Consider the following 13467-nt stretch of genomic DNA (forward strand, 5'->3'; position numbering starts at 1 on the left):
GTCTGTTCTGTGTGCCCTGGGCTGTGGATGTCCAGAACGTAGGGGGTTAGCCTAGCTGGTTTGCCATTCAATCAACGTAGGCCCTTAGCATCGCGGCTACATTTGGTGACCCTGACTTGATACAACTGGGTGCACACTCGTGGTGAGAGAAGGCTGGTTGTTTATGGCTTAATTGAAGCGAGTGGTGAGTATGCTAAAAGGGACAGGGCAGAATGTGGACTATCCAGTCCATGAAAAGGAATTGAAGCCACTAATACATTGGATGATGAAGAAGGGGTTTGGCTCAACCCCTGGGGAATGCATTAATAAATGTAATTTAGAAAAGGCGAGAGGATAACTATTCCAGAACTATTCTTGCTCTGGTAGTAAGGAAGCAGAAAAACTGCTTCCAGCCTTTTGGTCATTACGTCTTTTTTCCTGGGTGAAGGAATCCCAACAGCTATGGCAAGCAGCACATGACTGCTTGTCTAATAAGGTTTGTCCCAAATCTGAGTCTGACAACCTTGCCACCCCCTCAGATGCGGCACTAGACAAGGGGAATCACATGGAGCCTGCGGCTGGAGAAATACAAGATACCAATGCAGAAGCGACTTTAGATCAGGAACCATCAATAGGGGTGGGAGGAGAGAAGTCAAAGAAGTCAAACGAGAATGGTTCAAGAAGGGCCACGGTGGTTGCTGTAACCTCAGCCTTAATGGATCCTAAATCCCCTGTGGTACCCGTTTTGATGAAACTGTCCAGCATTACGTCAGGGAGACCTGTGATCTCTTCAAGACTTCCCCATATTTTAGCCTGAATAGAAGGATACATCTGCTTTTCATTTATTGTCACTGTTACAGGCTTAGCAAGGATAGCAGTGACTTGCTGGCGCTTTGCATTGTCATTGTGTTTGCAGAATCAGGTCAGATTGGACAACCGGGGAGTCATATTCTCCAGACAAAGATGTTTCATTTCAAGACTAGATTTGTTATGTCCTGAAATACACTCTTCCAGAAACTCTAGGATAAGACCTCTACAGTGCCTGTCCTTGCTTCTTTCATTTCTGCTCAACCAAGTGGCATCTAATTTCTGGAAAGAGTTGGCCACTCTGACTTCCCACCAGGAGAATTGTGTGATATGCCTGGCCTTATCATCTGTAGGGGACCCTTTCTCACTCTGCTCATTTTGGGTTATAGTAATAGTAATAGTAATAGTAATAGTAATAGTAATAGTAATAGTAATAGTAATAGTAATAGTAATAGTAATAGTAATAGTAATAGTCTCGTGCGGGTTGGAAGGGACCTTAGAGATCATCGAGTCCAACTCCCGGGTTTCGAGCCTCTGTGCTGCAGAGCGGCACTTGTACCACTTGCACCACAGGGGGGATTGCAAGGCGGCATTCCTACCACTTGCGCCACCGGGGCACACAAAGGGTTCCCCTCCCTGGGTATTTCTTCAAGCCAGGGAACTACAGCAAGAGACTTAATATCTCAGTTATGACTTTAAGTGCGTCGCAAAACACCACTGACTACCTGACATGCCATGACACATGGTGAGCGTGAGCCCTCATTTGCACCTAATCAGTGGCCGTGTTGTGCAACATTCCAGGTATGGTTCGAGTACTGGCAGATGAAGAGGATGAGGAAGAGGAGGAGCTTCAGAGGAGCTGCAACTTCCATTGGCCACTATCCAAGTTCACTGGGATAGTGGTAATGACTGAGGTTCTTAACACACTCTAAAGGAATAGAAACTCCAATGGGGAAAAGAACACCACTACTGCCCTGCAGGGAGTGAAGAATGCTGTGCAGAGGCTCTGAGAAAAGAAAGGGTTCATCAATCACGACTGATGGGGCAGCAAGCTGGGTATCTCTGACTTCTGGAATTGGCTGTGGTTCGGCGGTATTCATGGCACTGTGCTCACGTGGCTGGGAATTGGCTCTGTGTTCTTATGCTTTGCACTAACTATTCTCCTGCTCTTCCAAGGCCTCATCAGGAGGCAGGTGATGGCCACACAGTACGTGCTTCTTGCAAACCAAGAGTCCTAAGTGTCATAGTTGAAGCTGAGACACAATTGTTGCGTTTTGCCATGGAGCTCTCTCTAGAGCTCACTCCGTGACAGTGGGAACAAACCCGGGGAGAGAAGGAACAAAGTACCTCCCCTCTCTAACAACGCTGTGTGGCGGCCCAGCCACATGCACTCCAGAACATGGTGCGTGAACAGTTGGCCAATAGGTCAAGCCCAAAGGACTATAGTCATTGGGCTCCATCAGGCTGTTAGATGGTCACTATCAGAGGTCCCCATGGCTCCATTTTAGGGCCACTTCTCTTTCATGTTTTTGTGGATGACTTGCATGCTGGACTAGAAGATGTTCTGAGCATGTTTGCTGATGAGACCAGATGAGGAGGTGCTGTTGCCTCCACTGAGGGTGGAGAGGACTTGCAGAGTGATGTGGACAAGTCAGAGAAGTGGGTACCAGTTGGTACTAAGCACCAAGTGCCTAAAATATAACAAGTGCCTGATTGTGTATCTGGGCAGGGGCAACAGTGGACATACACACTGACTGCATACGGGACACTGGAGAGAAGTCTGACTGAAAAGGATTGGGGGTCCTGGTCAGCATCAAATTGAACATGAGTCAGCAGTGTGCCCAGGCAGCCAGGAAGGCCAACGGTCCCCTGGAGTGCATCAAGCAATTTATTGTCAGCTGGGTGAGGGAAAGGATCGTCCCTGTCTGCTCTGAGCTGCTGCAGCCTCACCTGGAGCACTGGGTGCACTACTGGGCAATGCAGAACATAGAAAACATCAAACTATGGGAGAGTGTGCACAGGAGGGCACTGGAACTGAGAGGTCTGAAGTTCACAGTTTCATTGGGATAGACTGCTTGTTCAGACGGGGCCCTTCTCACATCCCACATCCTGCAATGAAACACAGGGCACATATGGGACATGAACTTACCACTGTCCTTGCACCCCATGCAGAGCCTGGGATCTTCTGTCCCCATGTCTTTCATTTAACATCATACAGACCTCCATCCCACTGCCCCAGGAAGGGTCCTGAGCCAACATGAGACCAGATCTCCATGACAAGGGTATGGGGATCAGGGCTTGGCCTGTCTATTTCGTAAGGCAAAGGAGGGGTTTCTTAGCATTAGAGCCACCATGCCAGTGCCTTTCATTGCCTGTAATCTTGTCTTCCAATTATCTTCTCTAACAAGTCCCTTGGGAATCTTGCCTGTAATGTCCCTCAGTGGGCCCATTAATACTCCAAGAAACTTCACTGTTACTTATGACTTTGTCTTGCTGAGCACTATGTGCAAACTTCTCTCTGCACTGGAGGTTGATGGACTAAACATCAAATGCGCCCTGGGGCCCATTATAACCTAAAGAGCGTCTTGTGTCTTGTGCCTTTCTGTAATCTTCTTCAGGTTTTCAAACTTGTTCAGCAAAATGGAGAGTTATCTAGAGAGAGCTTAAAGAGCCAGAATCCAGCAGACATTTATAGTTTATTAATTTACAGTTATAAAGAAGATATTAAAGCCGCTCTGTACAACTCCTTGTACACATCTTAGCTGAACCAGAGGAATCCCAGCTCCTGTGGGTCCGTGGGGCGCTGAATCCCATTTCAGCCCCAAGGTTTCCATCTGGGGATGAGGTGCCTGTACAGCCTCTGCTGGATCACTGCCCTGCACAGGAGAAGTCCAACCCTCCTTCTTGTTGTCTGGGTGCAATTTTTGTTTCATCAAACACTCCCTGGTACGATTCACCTCATGTCAGGAATTCTCTGGTGGATAATTGAGCAGATTTCAAAGCACACTGTTGTCTTTCAGGAGCTGATGGCCATGAGGACCCAGGGACATCTCAGGGGAGGTGAGTGGGAAACATAAAAACTGACATCATCTTATGCTGAGCTGGACCAGGCTCCTGGGACACAGGGAGCTCATAAAAGTGTGCAGCTCTTTAGAGAGGCAGCTGTGCCCAGGAGCAGCTCTTGTGCACAGCACAGCCTGCAGGTGACAGAGGAGAGGAGAAAAATTGGAGAGAACTTAGAGGATGTGTACTGTGTGAGAAAGCTGTGAGGACACAGCAGGAACAATGCTCACAGACCATGACATGGTAAGTCTCTTGCAGTAGGTAATGCAGCTGCTTTTAATAGAGGATTATATAAATGTGGGACATCCCATAGAAGACATGGCCACAGGCACTGCATGTTCCTTTACTGTGGAAAAAGACTTCGGTTCCAGCTGAGGGCTTCTGTGCTGCAGTATGAAATCAAAGCCCTGAAGGCTGCGTGTCCCAGCACAGCTGCAGGCTGTGCAGCCGGGGCTGCAGGCGGGTGCCCAGGGCTGTCCTGCAGAGCAGGGTCCCTGCTGTGCCCCAGGGGCTGTGTGCCGGGTATGGGACTCTGCCGCCTGCCAGGCTCAGCACTCAGCCTGCCCGGGAAGCTGCCCAGGGCGCTGCGGGGAGACGTGTGGGGGGAAGGAGCCCCCCGGCAGGGCTTGTGCTGCCACAGCTGCTGCCTGGGGCAGGGGATCACAGCTCCACTGCACAACAGTATGTTTCTGAGGGTACTTTGCAAGAGCAGAGCCAATGCAGCGGGTTTCAATTTCCTGTTCTGGGGGAATGCAGAAAGGATTGGAGGCAGAAATGTAAAAGGGGCTGTCACAGCTCTGAGAATTTTTCTTCAATCAATTGCTTGTTTTGAGAACAGTCACACATGATGTGCTCTCAGTATCCCATTTCCTGAAGGATGGAACCAATTGAAAATATCCCTATTTTCAGTAGACATGAATAATTAACCTGCAAGCAGGCAGTTTTTTAGAATTCACACTGAATGGCACAGAGGCTGTTTTGGGGCTCTAAGAGCAGTTGGGTTAAAGATATGAGACATGAAGCACATGAAAATATCCAGGGAGGAGGAATAAGAAAATAAGAGGAAGGTTAGAGCTCCATATACTGCTTCTGCTTAAGAAATGCTGAACAACATGAAATTAAATGCAAGTAATGGTGCTAAATGTACACTGTTGTAGGAGAATGAAAACATTTCATATTATAGCAGGAGGAGTGTCTCTGAGAATGGTCTGGACTTGTCATTATCTTCTGCACTCTGAACAGGACTCCAAGCCCAACAACAGCAGATGTCCAACAGCAGCTCCATCAGCGAGTTCCTCCTGCTGCCATTGGCAGACACGCGGCAGCTGCAGCTCCTGCACTTCTGGCTCTTCCTGGGCATCTACCTGGCTGCCCTCCTGGGCAACGGCCTCATCAGCACAGCCGTAGCCTGCGACCGCCGCCTGCACACCCCCATGTACTTCTTCCTCCTCAACCTGGCCCTCCTCGACCTGGGCTGCATCTCCACCACTCTCCCCAAAGCCATGGCCAACGCCCTCTGGGACACCAGGGCCATCTCCTACACAGGATGTGCTGCACAGCTCTTTTTCTTTCTCTTCTTCATCTCAGCAGAGTATTCCCTTCTCACCATCATGTCCTATGACCGCTACGTTGCCATCTGCAAGCCCCTGCACTATGGGACCTTGATGGACAGCAGAGCTTGTGCCACCATGGCAGCAGCTGCCTGGGGCACTGGGGTTCTCAATTCCCTGCTGCACACTGCCAGTACATTTTCACTGCCTCTCTGCCAAGGCAATGTGGTCAACCAGTTTTTCTGTGAAATCCCCCAGATCCTCAAGCTCTCCTGCTCAGAATCAAATCTCAGGGAAGTTGTGTTTCTCATTTTTAGTGTCATTTTAGCCTCTGGGTGCTTTGTTTTCATAGTGGTGTCATATGTGCAGATCTTCCTTGCTGTGCTGAGGATGCCCTCTGAGCAGGGACGGCACAAAGCCTTCTCCACGTGCCTCCCTCACCTGGCCGTGGTCTCCCTGTTTCTCAGCACTGGCTTTTTTGCCTACCTGAAGCCCCTGTCCATTTCTTTCCCATCCATGGACCTGATGGTGGCACTTCTGTACTCAGTCATGCCTCCAGCAGTAAACCCCCTCATCTACAGCATGAGGAACCACGAAGTCAAGAATGCTATGAGGGAAGTGATAACCAGATGTGTTTTAAAGGCAGTGAATTGCTCGTCTATTGGAATTCATGACATATAATGCAGCTTTTTACTGTTGCAAACTCTTTGTTTTGTTTTGTTTCAATCGATTTTTATAAGTGTAATGTATTAAATCTTATTCTTTTTTTTTAAAATACTGTAATGCTTTTTACTAAAAACTCATTATTCAAATCAATTCCTCTTCAGCTTGTAACTTTTAAGTGTAGCCCAGACGCACTGTACATAATGAATTAGGCTCTCCGTGAACCTTAAAAAAATTAAGGATGTGCAGTGACTCTGTCTGTCCTCCTTCTTGAGACATTTCTGGGCAGTCGGGGTCAGATGTTCTCAGAAGCCCACAATCCAGCAGGAAGCACATGGCTGTTCATCAAACTGTGCGTTGACTTCAGCCTGCAACCGTTTCCAGATGGTCCCTTGCCCAGTGTTCCCCATAACGCTGACAGTGGAGTTTCAAAATATTCTTTTCTCATCTGACCTGACATCCTGCTTAACCAAGACCCTCTGCAATAGTTAAGCCTTAGATTGCCCCCTTGTTCAAACTCAATCCCTCTTTTCTTGGACTTTACAAATACTTTTGCTTGATTACTACATTCTGGGAAAGGGAAGATTTCAAATAACTTCTGCTCTCCACTTTCTGTCTTAGCTTGTTCATTTTGTATTCTTCATAGCTATTCCCACTGGTTTTACACTGCCGTAATACACACCTCATTTCAACGTACATTAAAACAAGCAAGATGATTGCAGTAATACAAAGCAATAAAGAGTTGCTTCAGCCATGCAAAATCACCCAAATGTCTCCACAGAGCATTTAAAGGCAGTGGAGCTCAGGTAGGCTCTCTTGGTTTCCCTTCTGAATTCTGCTAGGTTGCATCGCTTGGTAGCTCTCAGAAGCTGTCAGTGGCCGCAGACTGGAAAATTGCAATTGGTCTCAGTTCACACAGCTGGCTGGTTTGTCTCTGGCTAATCCTGAACTGCCTCAAGCGACTGCTTTGGTGCTCTACAGAACAGCAACTTCAGAGATCTCTTTCTATTACTAAGTGTTTGAAAGAGCAATTTGCTCTGTTAATTATCCATCATTTCTGTGCAGTCTGTTTTGTCAGACTTGTCTTTAGCTTCCAAGTTGTATGTGAAGAATTGTTTCCGTTGTAATGCACAATGTACTAAAAATTGAGAGATGTAAATGCAAAGAGTTTTTCCAGCTTTGATTTCATGTCTGGAATTTTGAAACCCACTACTTGCAGTTGTTAATCCGTCCAAACTGGTCTGGTTTGGAATGTCCTCGTACTTCTTGAATCGCTCTGCTGTTAAAGGCGGAGCAATTCCTACAATTGCCATGGCCCCACTGTTGTTCTAATTCTTGTTTCTTTGTTTTCCACACACTGCTTTTCAAGCCTCCTTTTTCTTTACAGTCAAAGTGAGAATTGCACTGTGAGGTGTCTGAACCTTGTTGTGCCTATACATAAATAGAACAGCAGCAAAGCCTGACAGGTGACTGTGCTGACAGCTCTCATATCCAGTAACATGTAACTGTGCTAAATCCCTTGTGACGGCTTTGATTTCATTTTTCCCAGTGAAATCCTTGTAAAAGGAACTGCAGCAGTGTGATGAGCTAAGATGAAGATGCTGGCTTTAGTAGTGCTCTAAGCTGAGTGGAAGAACAATTGAATGAGGGTTATATGCTTTCTCTGGGACGATAAGGTTTTTTTTTCCTGAGGGAAAGAGCCAGCTTTTCATGGGCTATATGTGGGCTTTGGCAAGGGCAGACAATACAGTCTGTCTGCACCATTTGAGGTGCTTCAGGTTTGTAAGCTTGTCTTTTTGTTTTTCAGGCGGATATTTGGAGCATGGGTGTAGTGCTGTATGCTCTGCTGTGTGGGTTTTCCCTTTGGATGATGACAATGTGATGGCACTCTACAGGAGGATACTAGTGGGTTATCAGTTGTGCTAGAATACACTGAGAAGGGAAGTAGCTGAGCTTGACAAGAGGCCTTGCTTTTCGGATGGCAGAACATGCTGAGCTGTGGGTAGAAAGGCCTGTCTGCTGAATATTGTCCCTGTTTTTGCTGCTTTGTCTACCAGTATTTTGTGGATTTGGTTCTACACTTGGTTGGCCTATGTGGCACTGTAGCCTAATTCTGTACCATGATAGCATACAGAATTTAAGGAGAAGTATTTTCCTGCCAATGGGCTGGATTTTTTGTATCTGGTTCTTCAACTGGCTGCTCCCTATACTATCTGTAGTAAAAATATAGACACATCATTTGATTTCCCTGAAATGAATGTTCCTAAATGCCAGCTCTTCTCATGTCTACAAAGATCAAAGTTCTGCATTTGCTATTAGAATTTCTTCTTCCAGAATCAGGAGGTAATGTAGGACCCCACAGATTGCCTTCAGAATCCAACAGTTAGTTCTGTTTCCTTTCGGAGTGCATAACAACCTGAGCACATGAATTGAATGACGTGGCTTTTTAGTCTGGTACAAACTCTGCTGTACACTGAAACTTGGTCCATTTGTAAGCAGGACTTTGTCCATCTCTGCAGGACAGCAGAAAACCCTTTGTGCTAATCATGATGCCAAGAAGCAGAATGCGGCAAATGGCAGATGATCCAACTGCTTCAGGTGTTCATTTCCTTAAAACTGCGAATAATTTTGGACTGAGGGTTTGTAAGCAGAACGGAGCTCTTAAAGCTGTCAGAGATTATTTCTGCGCTGTTCAATTCTATCTGCATAACATACACAGGATCTCAGAACTGCGTTGCTTGAACTGGTGGAACTTGTTGAAGTGAACTGGGATGAGCAAGTTTTAGAACTTAGTCAGAGTGCTATAAAAAATGGATAATCTCATGAGTATTAAGGTACAGGCTTGCTATTTCTGCACTGAATTTGTTTTTATTTTACATGGCTGTGATCTGAAAGTTGCTTGAAACGCAGGCACCTAGGCACTGTTGTGTAACTGAATTTCACACATGATAGGTCCTGAAATATCCTGGAATCTAAAACTCTGACTTGTTTTAAGTCTGCTGCTTGAGTATAATCAGGGTCATAGTGTCTGTGTGCAGTGTTTCTTTCCCTGTAATGCTCCACATCATTTCATTTTGGGAATATTGAAGGAAATGGACTATGTGCCATAACTGTTGTTAGAACAAAGTATGTCTGGTGTGATCTTATGCATAGGTTCTGTAACTGCTCTTCACAGCTCAGGTGTTTGACCTTCCTTTTGGTGAAGTGATGAAATACTGCTAGTTTCTATTTGTGCTTCTAGACATCTTGAAGCTCTTAGGAATAGAACAATTGTCTCCAGTTCTTTTCAGTGATATCAGTAACAGCTCGAGTGCTGCTGCCCACTAGGTAGACCCAAAGAAGCGGATTACAGTGAAACAACACATGAGCTGGAACTGCACGAGGATCACTTTCAAGACAGTGGCTCTTGAAGTTGCTTGAAGCCTATTTGCTTCTTCCTGACGCCACTCTATTACCAAATATCAACAACCTTTCATGATTCAACTTGGAAATGTTTGACACTAACCCTTGTGTTTCTATGCCTTCCTAGGTGATTCGAGCCCTTGTCAACCCCAAAGATCCAAACCAAGTAGTGATGTGCAGTGTGTTTCAATCAATGGAGATTTCTTATTAAGCACGAATCGCTGCAATTTGGATGACAGCCTTCCACATGGTAACAGTGATGGACACAAGGGGCTCATCCACGTTCATGCTCTCATATCTCCTGGCTCTGCTGAAGATGCTGACCTGAGCCTGCCAGACACAGCAGTCACCTGCCTGGATTGTGACCCAGCGCCTTTGCAGTGCTGCCCATCCCAAGCACAGCCCGAGTGCCCCAGCAGCAGCACCACCATGCAGGAGCAGGTCAGCATCAGTGAGGTGAAGCTGAGCATCTTAGATGGGGACTTAGAGTCAGGCTGCCAGTCCCAGGCACCAGGCAGCAGCACAAGCTCTGAGCCACTCTCATCTTGACAAGAGGAGTCCCATCTTCACCCTTGACCTCTCAAGCCCTCCTGTCTTTTATTGAATAAAGTCACTCTCATGCTCAGTCATCGCCTTGACTGCATTCCGAGTCTTCATTCACAGGGATTGGGATGAATGCAACAAACAGCAAGGCAGCTCAGCTTGCAACACTCTGGCTGTGGGGTTCGTGCAGGCAGAGCTCTGGGTTCCCATTTTGCCTGGCTTTGGGATGTCTGCAGCAAGATCTCTACCATTTTGTATGGGAGCAAATAATCTCTAGCATCCAGGTTGCTGCTCATGATAATCCCAGCCTTCCTGGCTGTCACTTTGTGATACTTTTCAAAGCCTTCTGATACTCTTTGATGCCTTGGCTGCTCCCTAACACCTCTGTCCTCCTGCCATGTTGACTCATGTCTCCCACTTTTAAGCTGGCTTTGCAGATCATCTCCAGCCCTGTCATCATCACGCTGCAGCAGGAGGTGCTCGCCTGGCCCAATGTCTGGCAGTACTGCTTGTTCTGCAGATGAGCAGCTGCCTCCTCATCTCTTCAGCTACAGGAGTTTTTCTCAGGGAAGTTAGATGCAGTCATGCTCCTCTGGATTTGGTGTGTTAAATCCATGCTGCATGGCAGCAGTCAGTGCAATACAAAGGTGTTCTGTGTGCCACAGCATTTCTCCAGGGGCTGCCAAAGGTAGAAGCACAACACAGCACCATCCTTCTGACAGTAATGTCAGACATGTGAGCACTGCATCATCCCCAGCGTGTCAGTGCTTTTCCACACCAACCTGACTCTCACACTCTCTGCACTGAATGTAACTATGCTCTTGTGGAGACAAATGCTTTCTGTCACATCCTCCATCCCTGCAACCATTTGCCGGTAGGCAGCTCTTGCAGAAGAATCAAGCAGCAGAACCTTTTGCTCACCCTACAGCATGCAAATGCTATGAAAGCAGAAATAACCTGGCATGCTCTGGGTCTGCAAGGCTGCACAGATGGGAGAGGTAGATTGTGTTTTTGCAGTGGAATTTTCCAGTATTTTCAGTACATAGGGTAGGCCCTAACTGAATGTATAACCCTCTTGTAAAACAGCTTTATAAGTAGTTTTTCCACCAAGAAAGTTGCTGAACAGAGTTAAGTTCAGACTGGGGGCATTCTGACATGGGGAGAATTGAGACAAGCACAAGATAAATACACAGGGTGGGTAGAGCCCAGCACAGGACAGAATGAATGTACTGACTTTTGGAAACATTGCCCTTCTCTCTCCGCAGAAAAGTACAAGGCAGATCTAAAAACAAGAGTTTGGTAATTGACCTTATATGGAAATGAATCCTAGCAACAGTCTCGAGGAGTCTGTGAGCCTGTGATGCTCAACCAATGAGAGCCATGAGAGCATCACCTGCATTGGGTTTAGGGCACAGAACAGAATTGATTTCACTGACTGGTGTGCAATTTCTCCCTTGCCAACAGGGGATGTGCGTGCAGTATTGCAATAATGAATAAGCACTGCTGCTATCGCTGCCATCTTTGCCTAACTAGAAATCTTTGACTTTGAGAGTTTCTCACACAAGGGGAGAGGGTAAGAAAGTAAAGAGGCATAGAAAACTAAGGAAAACTGCTCTTCATATCTATAAAAATTGATACAATTGATGCTGTCGTGCATTTATTTATTTATTTTTAATTTTTTGCTAATGTCAGTTAGATTGTTTTAAAATATCCACACACCAAAATCTGACTACCAAGCAAATTTAATGAAAATGAAATGAAGGTGAGTTAGCGGAAAGCACAAGGCCATATTATATTAGGCTCTAGCAAATTTACAGGCAGTCACTGCCCGAAGAGGTAGATCTGAGTTGCACATTATATGATTCCCACAAAGATTAATGAAATCTGAAGCTTTCAATATATTTTTTTTATTCTTTTTTCATTTCATTTTTTAAACACCTGACCCAGACCCCAACCCTCACAGGAGCTGTAAAGATAACAGCATTAACCCGCAATGTAACTCTAATCCTAACCCTTACCCTGATTCTAAAATCGTCCCTAACTCCAAATGTAACAACAAAAATGATGCTAGAAGTTTGTAGCAAAAGGAACCTTAACCCTGATCATAATCCAAAAAACAATCATTAAGGTAACAATAATCTTTACCTTAAAAGTAATATTAATCAGAGCCCAGATGATGCCTGCATCCAATCAGAAGCATGCTTTGTATTATTTAAGAGTTGTATTTTTTCCAATGAACTCTCTCTATTATCATGTTTATAAAGTAACAGAGTCTGTTCTTTTTCTCCTGACACTGTGCCTTACTCCTGACATCCCCTGGAAATGACCCAGATAGGGCACCATCAAAGTAATGCTAATAGTAATGTCAATCCTAAGGGTATCTCTAGCCTCAGTGTTAATGGGACGCTAACAACAATCCCAACAGCCTTAAACATTCTGGTGGTGTGAAAGAGGTGCTGCCTTGCACATGCTGGGCACTCCCATTGCCTGTTAAATGCAGGCGGCAGCGTAGAAACATGATGCCCGTGGTCAGAATGCCCTGTGGCAGATCCTGGCACCGGAGAACTGACCAGAGAACCATGAGAGAACTGACAACAAATCACTCGACATCAGAACCGACCCAGTGGTTATTTACAAGCCTTGGGTGACCCAGACAGGATCTCAGAGTGGTGAATGTAGGTACAGAAGTTGTTACTACTCTGTTTTCTTCTAAAAGCTGCTCAGCTGCTTTGCATTTCAGACCATCCCTGGCTTCACTGTGTGCATCTGTCCAATTGATACCAGGTGTTTTTTCATCTCGGAAGTTGAAGGGGGGCGAGGGGGAGGGGAAATGGACATCAATTCAATTACTCATTTATTTATTGACAGACATTCACATTTGCTACGTTTGGAGAAGGTTTTATTTGTTTGCTGTGGTTTGATTTTTTCTTTTTTTCTTTTATTTTTTTCCCCCTTCCCTCCTCTTCCATCTTTGTGTTCTTCCCCTATAATCAAAAGAGAACGGATCCCCAGGGTCTGTCCCGCAGAAGTTCTTTCCGTGGTCTCTGCTGCCACCTGCTGGCCAATACACGGAACTGCCACTGTTGGGCGTTTGGTGCCGCAGGAAGCACAACGCAGATCTGAGTTCTGACCGGTCTACGCAGCAAATCCGCCAATCTCTATTGTGATAAGCCGTCCACATGGCATTGCGCATGCACTCGAACACGCAACAGGCATAGATTTCTCCTAACTACTTGAGGAGCAGGGAAGCAGAACAACTGAGCGCACCACTGCTTGTGATTGGGCCACCCCCATCATAGAGATGTGTGTTAGATCTTTTACCCACCCCTGGACTGGCCTTGTTGTTTAACGATAACCTCTGAAATCTGAGTTACTGGTTCTACCACCTGTAGTGTAGAATAGGTAGCCAATAAATGCTTTTCAACTGTGATGTATCTTTATTCTGCTCCATGCCAAACCT

The 13467-nt window shown here is 46.0% G+C and overlaps 2 protein-coding genes across 2 annotated transcripts in view; both read left to right on the plus strand.

Annotated features, from left to right (window-relative positions):
- Positions 1–13467, plus strand: part of LOC146757493 (uncharacterized) — a gene marked incomplete at its 5' end in the record, with an annotated part of 360734 nt that overhangs the window by 72463 nt on the left and 274804 nt on the right. The gene's annotated exons all lie outside the window — the stretch shown is intronic.
- Positions 5115–6080, plus strand: LOC146757497 (olfactory receptor 14A16-like). The gene has a single exon (XM_085520729.1). It carries the CDS (start codon positions 5115–5117, stop codon positions 6078–6080), a length of 966 nt encoding a protein of 321 aa, XP_085376855.1.

The sequence above is a fragment of the Coturnix japonica genome, chromosome 20 (assembly GCF_054131305.1).
Source record: "Coturnix japonica strain WE chromosome 20, WE-NBRP24, whole genome shotgun sequence".
Lineage (NCBI taxonomy): Eukaryota > Metazoa > Chordata > Aves > Galliformes > Phasianidae > Coturnix > Coturnix japonica.